Genomic DNA, 19,298 nt, shown 5'->3' with positions numbered 1-19,298 from the left:
AACCTTTGTGTCCTAAACAATAAATATTTGGCGTTACACAGGAACCGTCGATAATATCTGATGCCAAACATTACGAAGAGGGGTTCCCACTAGTTCATCACAATCCCTTGTCAATATTGCATTCAAGAGCCGGACCGCCTCATCGTAAATTTCGTTACCTCCCCCTAATAAAGATTCAGAAAGAAAGGAATGGAGCCAGGTGTGGAAGATAGAAAAGTGGGATAAGGGATGTTTGTGGGTTGTAAATGGGCAAGGCTACCGGCTTCGGCCGCCTAATCATGATCGGGACAATGGACACGAGAACCAGTTCGGTAGGGCTGACCTCGGGCAGAGGAGGCAGCCTTTGTCGAGTCATGCAGCTACAGCGTGTTCTGTTCCAAGGTGTACGTGTCACTTAAAGAGGTGAATCGTCGGCTAAGCCTACGTGTCCTTAATCGAAATGAAGTGATCAGAGGTTATTGCATATGTGAGGGCAAGAAACACAAAATGGCTGCCATGATCTAAGATGGATGCCATGGGTAGATCAGAAATGTGTTTATAAAAGGAGTACTCTTGCTCGTAGCGTAGCGAAAACACCAGGATATGCTAAATGGATCATTTGCGGTTCGCTGATACCAATATTATGTATTTCCGACGATATTGAAAACACGGGTTCAAATCGTTACGGAACCTCACACCTGCACTAGATATAGCTAAGATGTGCATACTCAGACATTGGTACTTGGCTATCCTGCCAATCGACAACTGATATCGCAGGCATTTCTTTCACTGTAGGAGGGGCTATCACCTGTGCTTGTTATAGTTAAAATGTGCATACTCAGACATTTGTACTTGGCTATCCTGCCAGCCACAACTGGTCTCTCAGGCAATTCTTCTCACTGCACGAGGTGGCTAGCACCTTCACTAGTTATAGCTAGGATGTGCATACTCAAACATTTGTACTTGCCTAGCCTGCCAGCCACTACTGATATCTCAGGCATTTCTTCTCAGTGTAGGAGACAGCTTTCACCTGCACTAGTAATAGTTAAGATGTGCATACTCCGACATTGGCACTTGGCTATCCTGCCAATGACAACTGATATCTCAGGCATTTACTCTCACTGTAGGTGATGACTATCACCTGCGCTAGTTAAAGCTAAGATGTGCATACTCAGACATTGGTAATTGACTAACCCGCCAACGAGTTAAGAATGGATTACTGATATAAATAAAAAAGACTCATATGAACAAATCATTTATAGGTTACAATACAAAAAGCCTGAGTTCTTGTAATTTAGTGTCTCTTCCTGCCCAAAACAATCCATGTAATGCAGACACCATTGTAGCAGATTGTGCACCAGTGCAGGCAGAGAATGAGCCATAACTTGATAGATCTGATGCATTCCTGCTCTTTCCCTGTCACGCAGCGCAGTATGAAACATCGGGCCATTGGTCTCCATTCATCGACACAAGGATGAGAAATTTATACAAATGAATGAGAGTTATTCTAACTCTTGCAATGATTTCTGACAGTAGCCTGGTTTATCATGTGACACCTCGACTCTTCCTACACATACAGTAGTGTGACCCCTCTGAAACAACCCCCCCATTTCCTGAAGGAAGTATGGACAGAACACCAATACCAAAGTAGAACAGTTAGGATTCCAGCTGTTACTAAATCATAACAGGAAAGCAGTCAGGACTTTGGGAAACTTGTAACATCGATGATGGTGTCAGAGGTTGATAATGCATGGATTGTGTGGCCGAGTTCAATGTTACATAACGGTACTCCCGCTTAAACTACTCAGACTGATTAAACAGTATCACTAATCTACAACCTCTAACCACAAATGTCACCTCTGCTATTTCATATACCATGCTTTGTCCAAATACCACAAATACTATGATTCATTTTATTTTTCTTTATTGTCTACTATTAATGATTATGAATGCTACAAAATGTTATATAATATGGCAGCAATACAGTGTAAGAAATAGTTGTTCCGGCTCAACATATGCAGTTCATTCTGATCTGGAAATATCCATTTCAATGAAGGAATATTATAGCAAAATCTAATTAGATTATTATAATGAATTAATTCATTAACACAGACTCTGCCCTTAAACTCATGCATTGCAGATAAACTGTGATTTTTTACAACAATCAGCCACATGTAAACAAATGACTGCATCCCAGGACACAGAACCATATTACAGGATGAATAACACATCCCAGATTGTCTTCTCTGCAGTGAACCACATAGAGATGCTGCTCTTTGCACATAAATCCTTGTGAAGTTACTTGATGCAATAAAAGGGTTAATCTGCATTTACAAACTCACTGCCTCAAAAGTAACTCCTTGAAATACCCAGGACACCTCACATAGGCTACTCAAGAACTAAACATGTATATTTATAGACTCTAGATGAGGCGCTGCCAGACTAGTGTTTCCAGAGTGAGAAACTACAACTAGACTCAAACAACAAGAAAACAAATGGAATCACCACTTGAACTGCTCAGTTACATTCCAGTCTTCTATTCTTATTCAACCAACCAAAAATGCCTACTCTTTGAGCAGGTATTCAAACCCATCCCTATTGGCTGTCCTCAAAAAACGCCTGTTACTTTTTTTTACCATTTTTAATGCTTTCCTGAAAAGGGCCCAATGGTTGAAAAAAAGGATGAGACAATTTTGGACTACATTTTCTGCCCCCACCACCACAAAGAAAATGCAAAATTTAAATAATATAGTGACTTCAAAACTTCCAGTCTGAAACTATCAATTTCCACATCAAGTTAAACGTTCTCTGGTGTTAATGTTTGGCCTGAACAGAATGATGTAACATTTGGGAATGAATATGCAGCCCAGCAGTCCAGCGCTAGAAGTCAAGATGGTGAAGACCTCCACAGCTACCATGTACCTGCCCTTTGTGCTGACATAAGCTGGGATGAAGGATACCCAGACGCTGCAGAACACCAGCATGCTGAATGTGATGAATTTGGCTTCGTTGAATTTATCTGGGAGGTTCCTGGCTAAGAAAGCCACAGTGAAGCTGGCAAAGGCCAAGAGGGCCATGTAACCAATCACAGTGTAGAAGGCAGTGACAGAGCCCATTGCACACAGCAGGATCTTCTTGCCAGTCTCAGCGTGCATATCAGTGCCAGCGTGAGGTGGAGAGGTGAGCAACCAAGAGACACAGATTGTCACCTCTCCCAGTGTGCACAAGAGGACAACAGAGCCAGACATCCAGGGTCCCAGCCATCGCCTCAATTTGCTGCCAGGCCTGGTGGCATTAAAGGCAATGACTACAGTGATGGTTTTTGCTAAAACACAAGACACAGCAACAGCAAAAATAATCCCAAATGCAGCCTGTTGGATCAGGCAGGTGAAGGTTGCAGGCTGCCCAATAAATAGGAGAGAGCAGAGAAAGGCCAAAATGAGTGAGACAAGAAGTGTGTAGCTGAGTTCACGGTTATTGGCCTTCACTATTGGGGTGTCCCGATATCTGATGAATATTCCCAGCACTCCAGCAGTGACCACAGAGAAAATAACGGCCACAGTGGCCAACGTCACACCTAGGCTATCGCTGTATGAGAGGAAGTCAATGACCTTCAGGAGGCATCCATCCTTCCTGTCATTCGGCCACTGGTCCTCGGGACACTGCATGCAGCTTTCCATGTCTGCAAGAAAGTAAAAACGATATCAGCCATTTCCACTCTTTCAAGTTGTTACAATTAGTCATTTGATAATGTAATAAAACATATTCTGGCATTATTTTGAGAATGTTTTATTAGGAAAAATAAAGTGATCATGTTTGACTTCTTTAGATAGAAGGCGCAGTGGCTGATTTAGGATTGTGCTGTTCTAATGCAACCATGATCACAGGAAACTGGCAGTAATACTGCACCTGGAAGAAATGATACCAGGGGTTGGTTGACGAATGTTGGAGAACTGCTAGAGGAGCAAAAATACATTTATTTCAAATTTGTCTTGATCACCCGTGAATTTTTGCACTTTATAGAAAAAAGCAACTTGACTCATTATTTCCCCATTCTGGGTAAAAGCTGTCCCTCTCCAACCACCTTACCAATTGATAAGGGTTGAGGGATCTTTGTTATCCACTATTTGAGACCCTCCTCCCTGTTATTGCAGGATCTTAATTCAAATGGTTCGTAGATAACTTTTGAGTTATCTACGAATCTGAGATCTGGTTAAGGTGGAGCATTCAATTCTGATCATTTTATTATGGACGGCGATCAAAGTGTCATTTGGGAGTCGAAACAAGAGGCTCCAATCATATGGCTGAGATACCCGCCACCCCCTCTCAACACAATCCCCAAGGATGGGAAACCGGAAACAGTTCTGAAGTCTTTGGAAGACGGGAGGGAGTAACCCTCCCGGCCGTATTTATTAAAATATGAAACAAAATTAAAACATTAAATAAACAGTTTCATATTATGTACAATTTCATTACCACATTGCGATGTTTGGCTAACCTTAACAGATTCTCTAATACAAAGGTTCTCCTAGCCGAACTAACATCCTACAAAACATTTACTTGAAATTTTGAAATTGCACATCCTAACGTTTAAGGGCCAACGGCAAGGTCGTAACCGGTGTCAAGATCCCTAACCCAGAAATATCGCCCTCACTTGTGAGGGGCGGCCCAGAGGCGTACCTCAAGTGCAATTACCAATTTCCCTTGACTTGACGGGGGCCCCAATAAAACTCGACGCCACTTAGAGGTCGTACGAGGACTCGTGTGAGGTATCTAGAAGGTAGCGTAGACCCCCCCCAAACCCCACACAACTTACCACATCTGCCGTCGCAGACGTCCTGGCCCTGGGAAATTCCCCAGGAGGGGGCTGTAACCCCTCCTACCCAGGAAGGGGCCTTGACCGCCTTTCCTTTTCTTTCGGCGACCCATCCTTAGAAGGGACCGCCTCCCCGTTGAGGGGCCAATGGCCACCTCCCCCGAGCGCTCCCATCCGTGCTGGGTGACGCCCACTCATAGGGATCTTCCAATTAGTGCTCACCGATCATGACCTTACCGCCCGACCAAAATAAATACGACAATGCTAACTAAATGACTAAACTAAAAAGACAGTAGCAACTACAATTTTATTAAAAGCATGCTTACCAATGAACACTAAAGCAGAATTTCTTTATTTGCGAAACGTAACACAAATCGACCATTCTTTATTACATACTCAAAATCATCACGATAATACCACAACCTGTAAACGAAAATCAGAGTTATCCATCAACTTTACTCAAAAAACCACTTGCTGTCCTCAGGGGCTGGTGGGTGGGTCAAAATTGGCTCTTCGTTCCGTCTCGAGCTCACGTGCAGCGAGGAGGTGCAGCTTCAGAGCACAGGAACAAGAGGATGCCTTCTGATCTTGCTTCTCTTTTTATCCGTCTTCAGGGCGGGCGTAAACCCGCCCCTGCCTGCCCCAAAGGGCGTGGCCAGCCGCGTCAGTGTCTAGGCCAACCCACTCTAGGGCGGGAAAAGGCGCGCCCCGGCTACGCCGCTTCGGGCATACCAGCCGAGACTCGCCTCCCGCCCAAGATGGCTTCCCGGGGGGATCGTGGTACTCCGCCATACGTTCGGGGGGACCGAGTGGTCGCCCCTTTCCATATGGCTGAGATACCCGCCACCCCCTCTCAACACAATCCCCAAGGATGGGAAACCGGAAACAGTTCTGAAGTCTTTGGAAGACGGGAGGGAGTAACCCTCCCGGCCGTATTTATTAAAATATGAAACAAAATTAAAACATTAAATAAACAGTTTCATATTATGTACAATTTCATTACCACATTGCGATGTTTGGCTAACCTTAACAGATTCTCTAATACAAAGGTTCTCCTAGCCGAACTAACATCCTACAAAACATTTACTTGAAATTTTGAAATTGTACATCCTAACGTTTAAGGGCCAACGGCAAGGTCGTAACCGGTGTCAAGATCCCTAACCCAGAAATATCGCCCTCACTTGTGAGGGGCGGCCCAGAGGCGTACCTCAAGTGCAATTACCAATTTCCCTTGACTTGACGGGGGCCCCAATAAAACTCGACGCCACTTAGAGGTCGTACGAGGACTCGTGTGAGGTATCTAGAAGGTAGCGTAGACCCCCCCCCAAACCCCACACAACTTACCACATCTGCCGTCGCAGACGTCCTGGCCCCGGGAAATTCCCCAGGAGGGGGCTGTAACCCCTCCTACCCAGGAAGGGGCCTTGACCGCCTTTCCTTTTCTTTCGGCGACCCATCCTTAGAAGGGACCGCCTCCCCGTTGAGGGGCCAATGGCCACCTCCCCCGAGCGCTCCCATCCGTGCTGGGTGACGCCCACTCATAGGGATCTTCCAATTAGTGCTCACCGATCATGACCTTACCGCCACAGGCCGGATAGTTGACCGGCTATCCGGACCCCCCACAACACTCCTACCTAAAGGTCATGGTATAACGTTTTTAGCCATGCTAAGAAGTCTCCTATGAGTAACTCATTCCCCACCCGAGACAAATGCACTCCATCCCCCAAATACATACTGTCATCATTAATACACCCATGCGAAATAGAATGCAGTGTCTTGGAACGGAACAACCTACTCACTTTGTTATTAAGCTTTCTAACAGAATGATTTAAAGCAGGAACCGAAATAGCCCCCCGCCACACTTTTCGTGGGATCATATGGGACCACGCAATTGTGCACCCTGGAACTCTCCTCGCTAACCAACTTACAGTGGAAAGCATCGCCTCAAGAAGAAGTCGTCTACCAGTGGTGACCAAATCATTACCCCCAAGATGTACTATGACTACAGACGGCGGTGACCTCGTCCGCCCTAGCAAACCCTCAAAAAATGATTAAAACTGGTCAATACAGAGACCGCCTCTTCCGTAGAAGGACACACTGTACCCGTATTCCCCAGCTACGTGAATCATGTCACCTGCCTTGAATACGTCTGCGGCACGTCTCACGTATGAGTGGCCCACGACCCACACCTCCTTTTTCACAGCCGGTGATGTCTGACCGCTGGCCCGGTGTTGGGTCGACTGCAAAGTCCGCCCCGCCTCGTAGGCTTGCGCAACTGAAAACCAAACAAAAACAAGAAGCGTGAGTACATTGTTACAGCTTCACAACATGTGCAACCGCACATACCTTTTATAACAATTGGAGGACCAACGCCCCACCCGTTTAACTTGTTCCACATTCAGACCCCTGGCTGTAGCTTCTGTAGCAGCCCCTATCCGAAAGGAATGGATCCCAAACTCGCCCGGGTTCAAGCCCGCAGCGGCAATCGACATCGCAAGCACCCGCTGAAACTGAAACTTTGTCAGTGGGGTGGCGTCAGCGTGTCTCAACAAGGTCCCCCCCCATGATGCCACCCTTCGTGCTAAATAATCTTCTAAACACTTTACCGGGCACATGGAGGACCCGGGAATCCCGCGTATGATTACGCAGTCACCCATCCCACTTTGATCGGTCTTGGACCTGACAAATGAGACCGTTATTGTCTCCCCTCTGATCTGGACGTGCTCCTGGCACAATCCTCCTGTCACATCCTGCTTGTTCCTCGCCACTAGTTCGCTTACCCGCATAGCCCCATGGAATGCCAGCGTAAAAGCGGCTCGGAATAACACTGTCTCAAACTGAGATGAACACGTAGCAGGGAGTCTGGATAATAACTGGGCCAGCCTATCCAAACCTATCGGGCGCCTCTCGTCTACTCTGCGACCCTCAAGGCGTTGCCACCCCCGTAGCGCTTTCTGTACAACGAAAGACGCTGTCGGGTCATGGATACCATGAGCCCTAGCAACGAAGGAAATGGCAGCCCGATGCCTCTGAGCCGTGGCCACCGATTTCCCGACCAAATGTAAGGACATCAGAAAATTTACCACCTACTCCTCCTGGCCCCAAAGCTCCTCTCTATCAGTCCCCAAAAAGGCTAAATAGGACCGGAACGCCCCTTCATATGCCTTCCTCGTCCTGGGTGCTAAGCTCTCTCCCACGAGGTTACGACGTTCGGGGCACCGAGAGACCAGAGAGCTTCGGGAAAGGGTGCCGGCTCCGGGTCCGCTGTGGGAAGAAAACCCCAGAAAGCCTGCATACGAAAACGAGACAGTGCATCAGCCGCCTGGTTCATTACCCCTGGGACATGTCTTGCTCTGAATAGCACATTCAATTGCATACACAGTAAAACAATTTCCTTGAGCAGTCTCAAAATCCATTTGCATCGTGCTGCCTGACTATTGATACACTCGACCACGGTCATATTGTCAGACCAAAATACCACAGAGTGATCTTTGAACCCCTCGGGCCAAGTTCTCAGGGCCACTAAAATGGGGAAAAGTTCCAGGAAAGCAATGTTATTTGTCAGTCCACTGTCATGCCACCATGTCGGCCACTTTTGTGCAGACCATCTTGTGCCGAAGATGGCACCGAAACCTATGCTCCCTGCCGAATCTGTCCACAGCCCCAGCTCCTCAGAGGACACGGCCGGTTTATTCCAGACGACTCGACCATTGAAATCCGCCAGAAATGCCAACCAAATGCGCATGTCCTGGCGGACCTCTGCCGAGAGCCTTGTGCGATGATGGCCCTCCTTCAGGCCGACCATGGCTTGAGCAATCGAACGGGAAAAGGGGCGGGCCATTGGTATAACCCTCAGGGCAAAATTCAACTGGCCAACTAACTGCTGTAATTGATGCAGCTTAACCTTAGGTCCACTTATACACATTTGCAGGGATGTCCTGAACTTTGACACTTTGTCAGCTGGTAAACGAAAACAACCTTCTCCGGAGTCTAACTCGATCCCCAGAAACTCGAGGCAAGTGGAAGGCCCCACAGTCTTACCTGGTGCCAATGGCACGCCAAACTGATTCATCAAGACACAAAACTGCGCCAAAGCCTGCCCACATTCCGGATCCCCGGCTGCCCCCAGGAACAAAAAATCATCAAGGTAATGCATCACATGTTGGAAACCCGTCTTCCTTGTGAAAACCCATTGTAGAAAACTACTGAATTTTTCGAAATAGGCACAAGATATAGAGCACCCCATCGGCATACACCTATCCATGTAATAATGACCCTGAAACATGAAACCTAGGAGACGCTGATCGTCTGGATGTACCGGGAGCAACCGGAACGCTGACTCGATATCAGATTTTGCCATCAGCGCCCCGGGCCCCAGGCGATTCAAAATGGCTACGGCCTCATCGAAGGATGCGTACCGCACCGAACACACTTCCGGGTCTATCGCTTCGTTTACGGAAAGACCACGTGGGGCTGATAAATTATGTATCAGCCGAAACTCACCCGGGTCCTTCTTTGGGACCACACCTAAAGGGGAACAAACAAAGTTAAGAACCGGTGGTACACTAAACGGACCGGCGACTCGACCTCGAGTAACCTCCTTCCTGATCTTATCCTGTACCACGGTCGTATGCTGGAATACCGATAGCTGATTTTTACATTTCTCTACACCTTGAAAGTCCCCCACTGGGATGCGGAAACCATAAGAAAACCCGTTCCGCAACACCCCAGCAGAAGTACGATCCGGGTATTCACTGAGCCAAGGAATCATTGCCAAGGTATCAATCGGGGTAGGTAAAGGCGCCCCTCGGACTATGTTAGACCTGTTTGGCGCCTCCTCTACCCCCGTTATCACCCGTTTTGGCTCTGCACGTGGACTCAGGATGGGATGATTGCCCACACCCACTACATTTGTGTCTAAATTTGCACGATCCCTGGGGCCTAGTACATTTACCCCTGTTGAAGTTCCAACAAACCCCCCTTTTTCCTGTATTGCCGGCAGGCCTCGAGTAATTGTCGGTACCCGCACCTGATCGAAAGGGCGTCCCCGCATACTGGCGGGAGGATTCGCCAACGTTACTCCCTACTAATGGCAATTTTAACATACCAGTATCCTCCATTTTGGACCATGACACAGAATCATAACAATCCCACGTTAAGTTTTTATCATGTTCTTTAGCCTTCCTAAACAGGTTATCATAGCAGAACCAATGATTACCCTCGTGTGATACCGAGTACCCCATGATTCGTGACTGATAAATCGGCAATTCGGGTAACAGATCGGGCCTTCGTTCCCCCAAGATCGATGTAAAAAACCCCCCACGCTTTGCCCCAATTGCCAATGTTTTCATTAACCTTAAAGGCGGCCATTTTTGCGCGCCAAACACTCGGATGCATGAGATCCTTCTGGCTTTTAACATGCTCCATCTCATAGTGATCAGTAAGCAACGAGAAGATGTTTACGTACTCCCCTGCCCATATCTTCTCTTTAATAGCCACAGGAACATGCTGACCCAACTTTTCCCTACGAGAGGGTGCTGACTCATCCCTCGCAATCGGCAATGGCCGCTTACCTGAACCGGATGCTGCCTCTGCTACTGAACCCGTCCCCAGTGGCTTCTCTACAGCTGCAGCCGGCGTGGACACCTTCGCTGCTTCCCGTGACTCACGCAGTTGCTTCATCAGCACCTGTGCGTCGACAGCCGTGGCGTCCTCGCTACTTTTACTCAACCACGCTGCTAATTGTGCTGCCAGCTCGGGCGGCATATCTTCCCCGGACACGGGGGTGACCACAACGGGAATCGGATTCCCTTCCTCCGGCACGGGAGTGGGTGCCTCGAGCGGGGTACTGGGACCCGGGATGTCTTTCCCAGCTGTTCCTCTCCTGGGCCTCTTGTTTTTCCCTCCCGGGGCTGCTCCCGCCAAAGGACGTTTCGGTCCCCCTTCCTCGTTTTCATCCATTCGCCTCTTTAGTTCGGTCATCTCTTTCATGAGAACGCGCAGCATCTGGTCAGTAGTCATGCGCTTTCCCGCCTTCTTCGGCATTCTCCAACAGAGTATCTGAAAAACAAACAAGAACGATTACAACGCTCAAAATTGGCTCTTCGTTCCGTCTCGAGCTCACGTGCAGCGAGGAGGTGCAGCTTCAGAGCACAGGAACAAGAGGATGCCTTCTGATCTTGCTTCTCTTTTTATCCGTCTTCAGGGCGGGCGTAAACCCGCCCCTGCCTGCCCCAAAGGGCGTGGCCAGCCGCGTCAGTGTCTAGGCCAACCCACTCTAGGGCGGGAAAAGGCGCGCCCCGGCTACGCCGCTTCGGGCATACCAGCCGAGACTCGCCTCCCGCCCAAGATGGCTTCCCGGGGGGATCGTGGTACTCCGCCATACGTTCGGGGGGACCGAGTGGTCGCCCCTTTCCAAAGTTTCAGTTACTGAAGTATGCCTCCCTCCCAGAGCAGCTTGGACCTGCCTCTTGCAGGAGGATAACATCCCTCAGCCTGAGATGACTGATTCAACCATTCATCACATGATGCTCTCTGTACAATCAGCCTCAGTGGTAAATCTGTTAACAAAACAGCAGGTTATCTGAGGACACACATTAGACATTATTACCTGTACTATGATATAGAAATTTCAATAAAACTGAATAAGATAAATACGAATAATGGGGAAAGAATCAAAGTCAAATGTAGAAGACAAGTAGGCCAGAAAGTGATGACTGACTTAAAAGTACCCAAAACATTCCCAGATGGCGGGTTACCACTGCATCCCCTTGACGTGACATACCCTGAAGTATTTACTTTAAACATTATTGCTACTGACACAGTTTGAAGTCCTAAGATGGTCTCATTCTATACCCAGCCTGGTAATAATATTGACAGGTTACATACAATCACTAATGAGGTGGTTGATGATGGATTTGTTATAATGTCTGGAGTTTGTCTTCATCAATCAATCAATCATTTCATTTCAAAAATCTTTATTTCGATCACAGATCATAAAAGATACAGATCAATATATACAATTAAAAGTTATTAAACACAATGTGATCCAATTTTAAGAAAATTAGTTTAAATATTGAGTAAAACAAGGGAAAGAACCGCTGATGGTGTCCATTATACCAGTCTTTTCATCATTCGACTTCGGGTGAACCACAGCGAAGTTAAAAATTTTGAAAGTGCAAAAACTACGGGAGGTGAGAGGTCTGATTTTAAGACTCTATAAGCGGTTTGGTAAGATCTAAAGCCCAAGTTCCTGAGCATCGGAACTAACCAATATTTCCTGCTCCGCTCGTAACCCTTGCAGAAGAAGACCGCATGCATGTCATCCTCCTTCGGGTGTGCACACATTGGGCAAGATGGTACAGTGGAGCATGATGTCCAGGACGCTGTGAACGAAGCTAGAGGAAGGCATCCGTAGCGCCATTGTAAAAACAGTTTCCTTGTTAGTGCAGGGGCAATCTCATCTAATGTTTTTTCGAAGGAATAGGTGTCTTTCATTTTCAGGAATATGCTTGTCAGGGACCCCTCTCGAGTGTCATTAGAGGCTCTGGTGAGCATCATGGCATAGTAGGCACTCGCGAGTACCTTTTTTGGGATCTTGGTACATGAGTTAGAAGGATCGGTCCATAGTTCCGGGAATCCCATTTCCTCGAAATTTCCCTTGACATAAGTCAGCCAAGAAATCCTCTTTATGTTCCGCAGTTCCAGAAATTCCTGTAGTTCCTCTCTATAAGTAACCAGGTCTGGGCTGCACCACAAACGCCTCCAAAATTTCAGGAGTTTTAGTCCTAACTCTTCTGAAATGGGTTTGATTCCTAGGTCTAATCTGAGTGGTAGTAATGGGGTGCTCTGGGGGAGGGCAGCTACCTGTCTCAAAAATTTATTCTCAGTGGACTGTAGCTTAGAATGCTGAGTATAACCCCACAACTCACCCCCATATGTAACCCCTGCCCTGGCTTGTGTTTTGTATATGTGAATAATTGGGGTAAGTGGTCGGTAACTTGATTTATTTGCCAGGCGCAAAGTGCCACCCGCCAACTGCGCCAGTTTGATGGTCACTTTGGCCTGGTGCGACGTCCAAGTTAAGTGTTCGTTTATAGTAATCCCCAGGTATTCAATATTATGCACTCGTTCTAATTGAACCGTGCCTAGCTTAGGGGGGGCTCTATTTCGGGAGTTGGGATTTAGAATCATGAATTTTGTTTTTTGGGGATTAACCTCTAGTCCCCGGTCAGAGCAGAAGTCTAGGAAGCCATCCAAGATGCGTTGGATCCCCATCGGGGATTTAGACAGCAACAGGGTGTCGTCTGCAAACATAATTGCAGGCACCCTGTTGCCAGTCAACTTTGGGGCGTCAGAATTGGCGATCCTGTTTAGGTGGGCAACAACCCCGTTCACAAAGATACAAAACAGGGTGGGTGCGAGCACACAACCCTGTCTTACCCCTTTGCGAACGGGGAACCTTTCGGTTAGTTTGCCACCTTTGACACACCTTACGCGGGCGTAGTTGTTACAATGGAGCCTCCTCAGAATCGCCAAAATATCTGCTGGGACATTCAGCTCTTCCATAACTCTCCACAACCTTGCTCTGGGCACCAAATCAAAGGCGGCGCGTAAGTCTACAAAGATGGTATACAGACTTCCGCCCTCGATTACCGCTGTTCTCCAGTAGAGCAGGTGTAGCCTGAATATTTGATCTGTAGTGGATACACCCTCCCGGAATCCTGCCTGGTATGGGGACAGGATATCCATTTCTTGAATCCACGCTTGCAAGCGATTTAAGATCAGTCTGCCAAAAAGTTTTTGGGATATGTCAATCAGACTGATAGGTCGATAGTTGGATGGGAGCAGGGGGGATCCCTTTTTATAAATTGGGACTACCTCTGCTCCCCTCCAAGTATCGGGCACAGTCATTCCCCCCTGGATGGCATTAAATATTAATGTGAGGTACGGTGCCCAGATCCCTGGTTCCTGTTTGAACAGGTCCCCCGGGACCCCGTCCAATCCCGGGGCTTTTCCGGCAGCTAGGCCTTTGATGGCCTCCCTCACCTCTTTTTCAGTAAATGCGGCCCCTGAGAAGGTGGGTGTAATCTGAGGTCTCTCACTACTGAGATCCCCACCTCCCTCTGCATACAACGCTTCAAAGTGGGCCTGCCATACTGAAGGAGCTATGTTGGGCTCTATTGCTGAGGATAGCTCAACCGTGCCATTTGCTACTATATGCCAAAATGTACGTGAGTCTTTCGTTGACAGTGCTTTCACGAGGTTCTCCCAGTAGTCGTAGTCCCATTCCGCCCTAGCATTCACTAGAAGAGATTTATACTTATTCCTCCTATCACGGATTTCTTCCCTGCTAAGGCGTCCCTTAATGGCAGATAGCAAATGGGCCTTGGCCTTCCTACACGAGGCGTTATACCAAGAAGTCTTTGGCTTGTATCCCTTCCTTTTCATGGAGCTTGTGAACAAGTCTTGTTCAAGGGAGTCAATGATGTTTTTATGTATTAGTGCTAGCTCTCCTCTAATGTCTTCATCTTGGTCTTTAGTGCCTAGATGGAAGGCACTCTCCAATAATGGGATTAGCCTTTCATAAAGGCGGGGTATTTTATCCGCACTGCTAGCCAGCTTCTCCCACCTGACTTTCCTACGATTGTTTTCGAGTAGGAGGCCCGACTTGTCTTTGCCTGATCCCAGTGATATTTCCTCATTCCCGGGAAGGGAGTAAGTTAGTTCCAGGGAATTGTGGTCACTATCCGATCTTGGGCACACTTTAAAATCGACTATTGCTGGCCACATAATCAATCAATCAAAGAGATTTATAGAGCGCACTACATACCCTTAGGGTCTCAAGGCGCTGGGGGAGGGGGGTGCCGCTACTGCTCGAATAGCCAGGTCTTCAGCTTCTTCCTGAAGGAGAGGTGGTCTTGGGTCAGGCGCAGGTCGGTCGGGAGGGAGTTCCAGGTCTTGGCGGCCAGGTAGGAGAAGGACCTTCCTCCTGTAGTCGCTCTTCGGATGCGGGGGACGGCGGCGAGGGCGTGGTTGGCTGATCGGAGGTGGCGTTTGGGAGCGTAGAAGTTGATTCGGCTGTTGAGGTAGCTCGGGCCTTGGTCGTGTAGGGCTTTGTGTGCATGGGTGAGGAGGCGGAAGGTGATTCTTTTGTTGACGGGGAGCCAGTGTAGGTCTCTCAGATGTCCGGAGATGTGGCTGGTTCGTGGGATGTCAAGGATGAGCCTGGCTGAGGCGTTCTGGATCCGCTGGAGTCTCTTCTGGAGATTGGCGGTGGTACCGGCGTAGAGGGCGTTGCCGTAGTCCAGTCGGCTAGTGACGAGGGCCTGGGTGACGGTCTTCCTGGTCTCGGTGGGGATCCACCAGAAGATCTTCCGTAGCATGCGTAGGATGTTGAAGCACGCCGAGGAGACGTTGTTGACTTGTCTGGTCACGGAGAGGGAGGAGTCCAGGATGAAGCCCAGGTTGCGTGCATGGTCTGTCGGTTTGGGTGCGGTGCCCAGGGTGGGGGGCCGCCAGGAGTCGTCCCAGGCGGAGGGTGAAGAGCCCAGGATGAGGACCTCCGTCTTGTCTGATTTCAGTTTCAGGCGGCTGGTCGTCATCCACTCGGCTACCTCTTTCATCCCTTCGTGCAGGTTGGCTCTGGCGGCGGCGGGGTCGTTTGTCAGGCCCACTAGAGGCAGAGGTGAAACCTTGAGGCGCCCGCTAACCAGTGTCTCCAAGCGGCCTGCAGTTGACCAAGCCCCAACAGGGCTGGAGACCCAGAGCAATTTTGGTATTAGGGTCAATCAATCAATCAATCATAGCATTTGTATAGCGCGCTACTCACCCGGAGGGGTCTCAAGGCGCTGGGGGTGGGTCTGCTCCTGCTCAAAGAGCCAGGTCTTGAGTTGCTTCCTGAAGGATAGGTGGTCCTGGGTCAGCCGGAGGTGGATGGGGAGTGAGTTCCATGTCTTGGGTGCCAGGTAGGAGAAGGATCTTCCCCCGGTGGTGGCTCTGCGGATACGTGGAACGGTGGCAAGGGCGAGGCTGGTGGATCGCAGCTGGCGGGTGGGAGTGTAGAAGGTCAGGCGGTTGTTGAGGTACCTGGGGCCCAGGTCAGGGAGAGCCTTGTGTGCGTGGGTGAGGAGTCTGAACGTTATCCTCTTGCTGACAGGGAGCCAGTGCAGGTCTCTCAGGTGTCCAGAGATGTGGCTGCGTCGGGGGATGTTCAGGATGAGTCGTGCGGAGGCGTTCTGGATGCGTTGGAGTCTTCTCTGAAGTTTGGCTGTGGTTCCGCCATAGAGGGTGTTTCCGTAGTCCAGTCGGCTGGTGACGAGTGCCTGGGTGACCGTCTTCCTGGTTTCGGTCACCGTAATTTTAAGCGTGATGTACTATTACATGAGTCCTGATGAATGACCTTAATGCCCATCTTTTACACAAGGGAGATGAAACATGTTGACTTGACATGAGGGTTTAATGAGTTATTCTGGTATTTTACCTTGTAGACCTAAATAATGTAGTATCTTCATCTTTCCAAACAAAAATGTTATCCTGTTCTGGTGATGCTTATGGATTTAAGAAGATGTTTTCTGTCAGGAGAGCTTGTACCATTGAGATGTGTGAATGCAAGTGTGGGGCTGTCCTACTAATAAGCTGATGAAGAGACATGCGCACTGCGTAGTTGATGCCTTACTTCAGGAATAGAGACAGTCTGACCGGTGGGGAGGAGTCAAGATGGCGGGTTGAACGCCGCCGAGTGGAGACGCTGCATGTGGGGTCTGCTCGTGACAATCGCGTTTACGCTGCCTTAATGCTCGAATTCTACACACTGGTATTTTAAAAGGAGAAGGAGAAAGAAAACTTAACGTATTCGTTGGAATTTTGGTACTTACTGAGAGGAACGAGAGGAACAGCTGGAGACCGGCGCTTGGTGGGATCGATGCTTTGGAAGTTGCTGCAGCACGGCAGGAGCTTGCTTCGCTCCTGGAGCCGAGCAGCGAGCTTCACTCGCGCTACGCCGCCCTCTACCTTTTCGGCAAGCTGGGCGTTCCCAGCCTCGACTCAGCAGGGCGCACACCTGAGGGCTTTCCCAGGAACACGGCGAAAGCTGCAAAGGCTGCAGAGGCTGACAGAAGCGGCAGAATCGGCGGAATCGGCGGAAACGGCGGTGGTGTACGAGTCGATGTCCTCACGCCAGACCAGATCCAGGAAGACCGCTTTGGCACTTAAAAAAGCACCTACAGGTACTATGACCGCGGTGGCTGTAGGGGTAACGGTGTTAAGCTCCCTGGGGGATAAGAATGAGGCTATACAAACATCTTCAAATGGGACTAGTAACACCGGTTTGAATGTCCATGGTGCTAATAACGGTGCTAATAACGTAGAAGGTGATGTCAGTAAGAGTTTGTGCCCGGGGATGCTATTTGATTCCACTGTAGCCGCAAAGGAAAACATCAGGGGTGAGCTAATCGCGGATTCAAGTTTAACAGAGACGCTGCCTGCCGGCAAACATAAGAGGAATGCGAATGGCAAAGGGGATAAAAATAAGAATAAAAATAATGAGATACATGCCAGAAATAAGGAACCATGTAACAAATCTGGAGAGGTACAGGCAGAGAAGAGTACTCAGGAAGCCATTCAGGATAATGGGTTTGCTACTGAGAGACGTGGTGGTAAGAAAGGATCGGATAAACTATCCATTGATAAGGGGCCAACAAACTCAGTAATTAAGGAAACTAGTGAAACTAGTGAAAAGAAACTGGTCAAGATAAGTGAAACTGCAAATCATACAGAGACTGATTTAACTAATAGACCACTACATACGGTACAAGATCAACCGGGAGGCTCCGAGCACCTTAACGCTAGCAATAAGATATTTGTAAAGACTGACAAGCTTAAATCAAAAGAGAAAGAGAAGGAGAAAGAGGATGTGATTGATTTAGTTCAGGAATCTGGGACTAAATCAGATGAAGGCTCAAATGTTGACTATGAGGAAATTTCAGAACAAGAAGAAGAAGGGCTCAATGAGGTTCCCAAAGCGATAACTAATAAAAAACTGGTACCAAGGAAAGCTAAGAGAAAGGTCAAGACGAAACAAAATATCCTCCTATTAAAAGCAGCAGGTAAAGAAATGGCAGAAAATAAAAGAAGTCGCTTAATTGATGACAGCCCTTTGAGAAGGTGAATAGAAGCTAAAGGCGGAGTAAAGAATATGGCCTTAAGACTATCGGGGGCCAGCCCGGACGAGCTGAATGGGCAGTTGAGCAAAATTCAAGAGGACAATTTAAGTAATGATATAAGCTTAAATATGGACAGACCTATGGATCCACTAACCGACTCTAGCTTAAATGCACTACCTTTGAATCAAGAGGTATCTAGTAACACGATCATAGTCTCTGAAGAAGAGAATGGTGACTTAAATGTCGTGACACACTCAGGGACTCCTAGAGTTTCTCCTACTCCTACTGGTACTTCAGATTCCTCTCTGTCTCATACTATACCAAATGAGGTTGTGAAATCAAGTGAGGAACAAAATCTCGAACCTTCAATTCTTAATAGTGATGAGACAAACGAAGTCAATGAAACTATAGTATCCAGCTTGAGGAAAATTCAGACACAATTAGATCAAATAGATCATAACTCTGATGATAATCCAGGAGAAGCAGTGGAATCCGACTCTTTGGTTGACGTGTCGGCAGATACATATCTAAATCTGCAAGAAACAATACCTGTTGTGTCTATAGTACAAGCTAGAAATTCCTCTCCGCCAAGTACTTCTGATACTTCTAATCTTACACCACCGAAAGGTATATCAATGGAGGCAATTATGCAGACCTTGTTAGATCAGAGGGTGGAGAGTCAACAACAATATCTCCAACTAAGAGAGGATAATACTAAAATACAAGGAACCATGAGGGATATCTGCCAAAATCTAGGAGGAATAACTAAAGAAATAGAAGATATTAAAACACGAATAGTAGAGGTGGAGGAAGATGTTAACCAAGCCACTTCAACTATTAAACAGAATACTTCTAGAGTGTCCCTTCTGGAAGCTAAAGTGGAAGACTTGGAAAACAGGGCCCGAAGACAAAATCTTAGATTATTCGGTATACCGGAAGGTATTGAGGGGTCAGACCCGAGAGCTTTTGTGGTTAAACTTTTCCAAAGGGCCTTCGTTGATCTTGCGGATTGGGATTGGGACTCTCAACTCCAGAGAGTACATAGACTCCCGTTAGTTCAAAGGAACACTAATAGCAAATTTCCAAGACCTTTTTTGATTTACTTTGGCAATTTTCTTTTGCGACAAGCAGTAGCACTAAAAGCAAAACCAAATAATCCGGTAACCGTTGATAATTTCACTTTTTTTGTGAAGTCTGACTTAACTAAGGCAACTATGGATAAACGGTGGGAACTTCGGAAATTAATCGATGCCTTCAAAAATATAGGATGTTTGGCCTACCTTCAAGAACCTGCTCGTCTTAAGGTCATTCGGGATGGACAAGTGGCCTTCTTCACTGAT

At 47.8% G+C, this 19,298-nt stretch overlaps 1 protein-coding gene across 1 annotated transcript; it reads right to left on the bottom strand.

The window, feature by feature from the left end:
* Positions 1-2,771: 2,771 nt before the first annotated feature.
* LOC147666202 (vomeronasal type-2 receptor 116-like) lies at positions 2,772-3,659 on the bottom strand. The gene has a single exon (XM_086949215.1). It carries the CDS (start codon positions 3,657-3,659, stop codon positions 2,772-2,774), a length of 888 nt encoding a protein of 295 aa, XP_086805341.1.
* Positions 3,660-19,298: the final 15,639 nt, after the last annotated feature.

This window comes from Lissotriton vulgaris, unplaced genomic scaffold (assembly GCF_964263255.1).
Source record: "Lissotriton vulgaris unplaced genomic scaffold, aLisVul1.2 SCAFFOLD_845, whole genome shotgun sequence".
NCBI classification, from domain to species: Eukaryota; Metazoa; Chordata; class Amphibia; order Caudata; family Salamandridae; genus Lissotriton; species Lissotriton vulgaris.
Note: the sequence above shows the minus strand (reverse complement) of the source record. Positions and strands in the feature narration are given on the sequence as shown.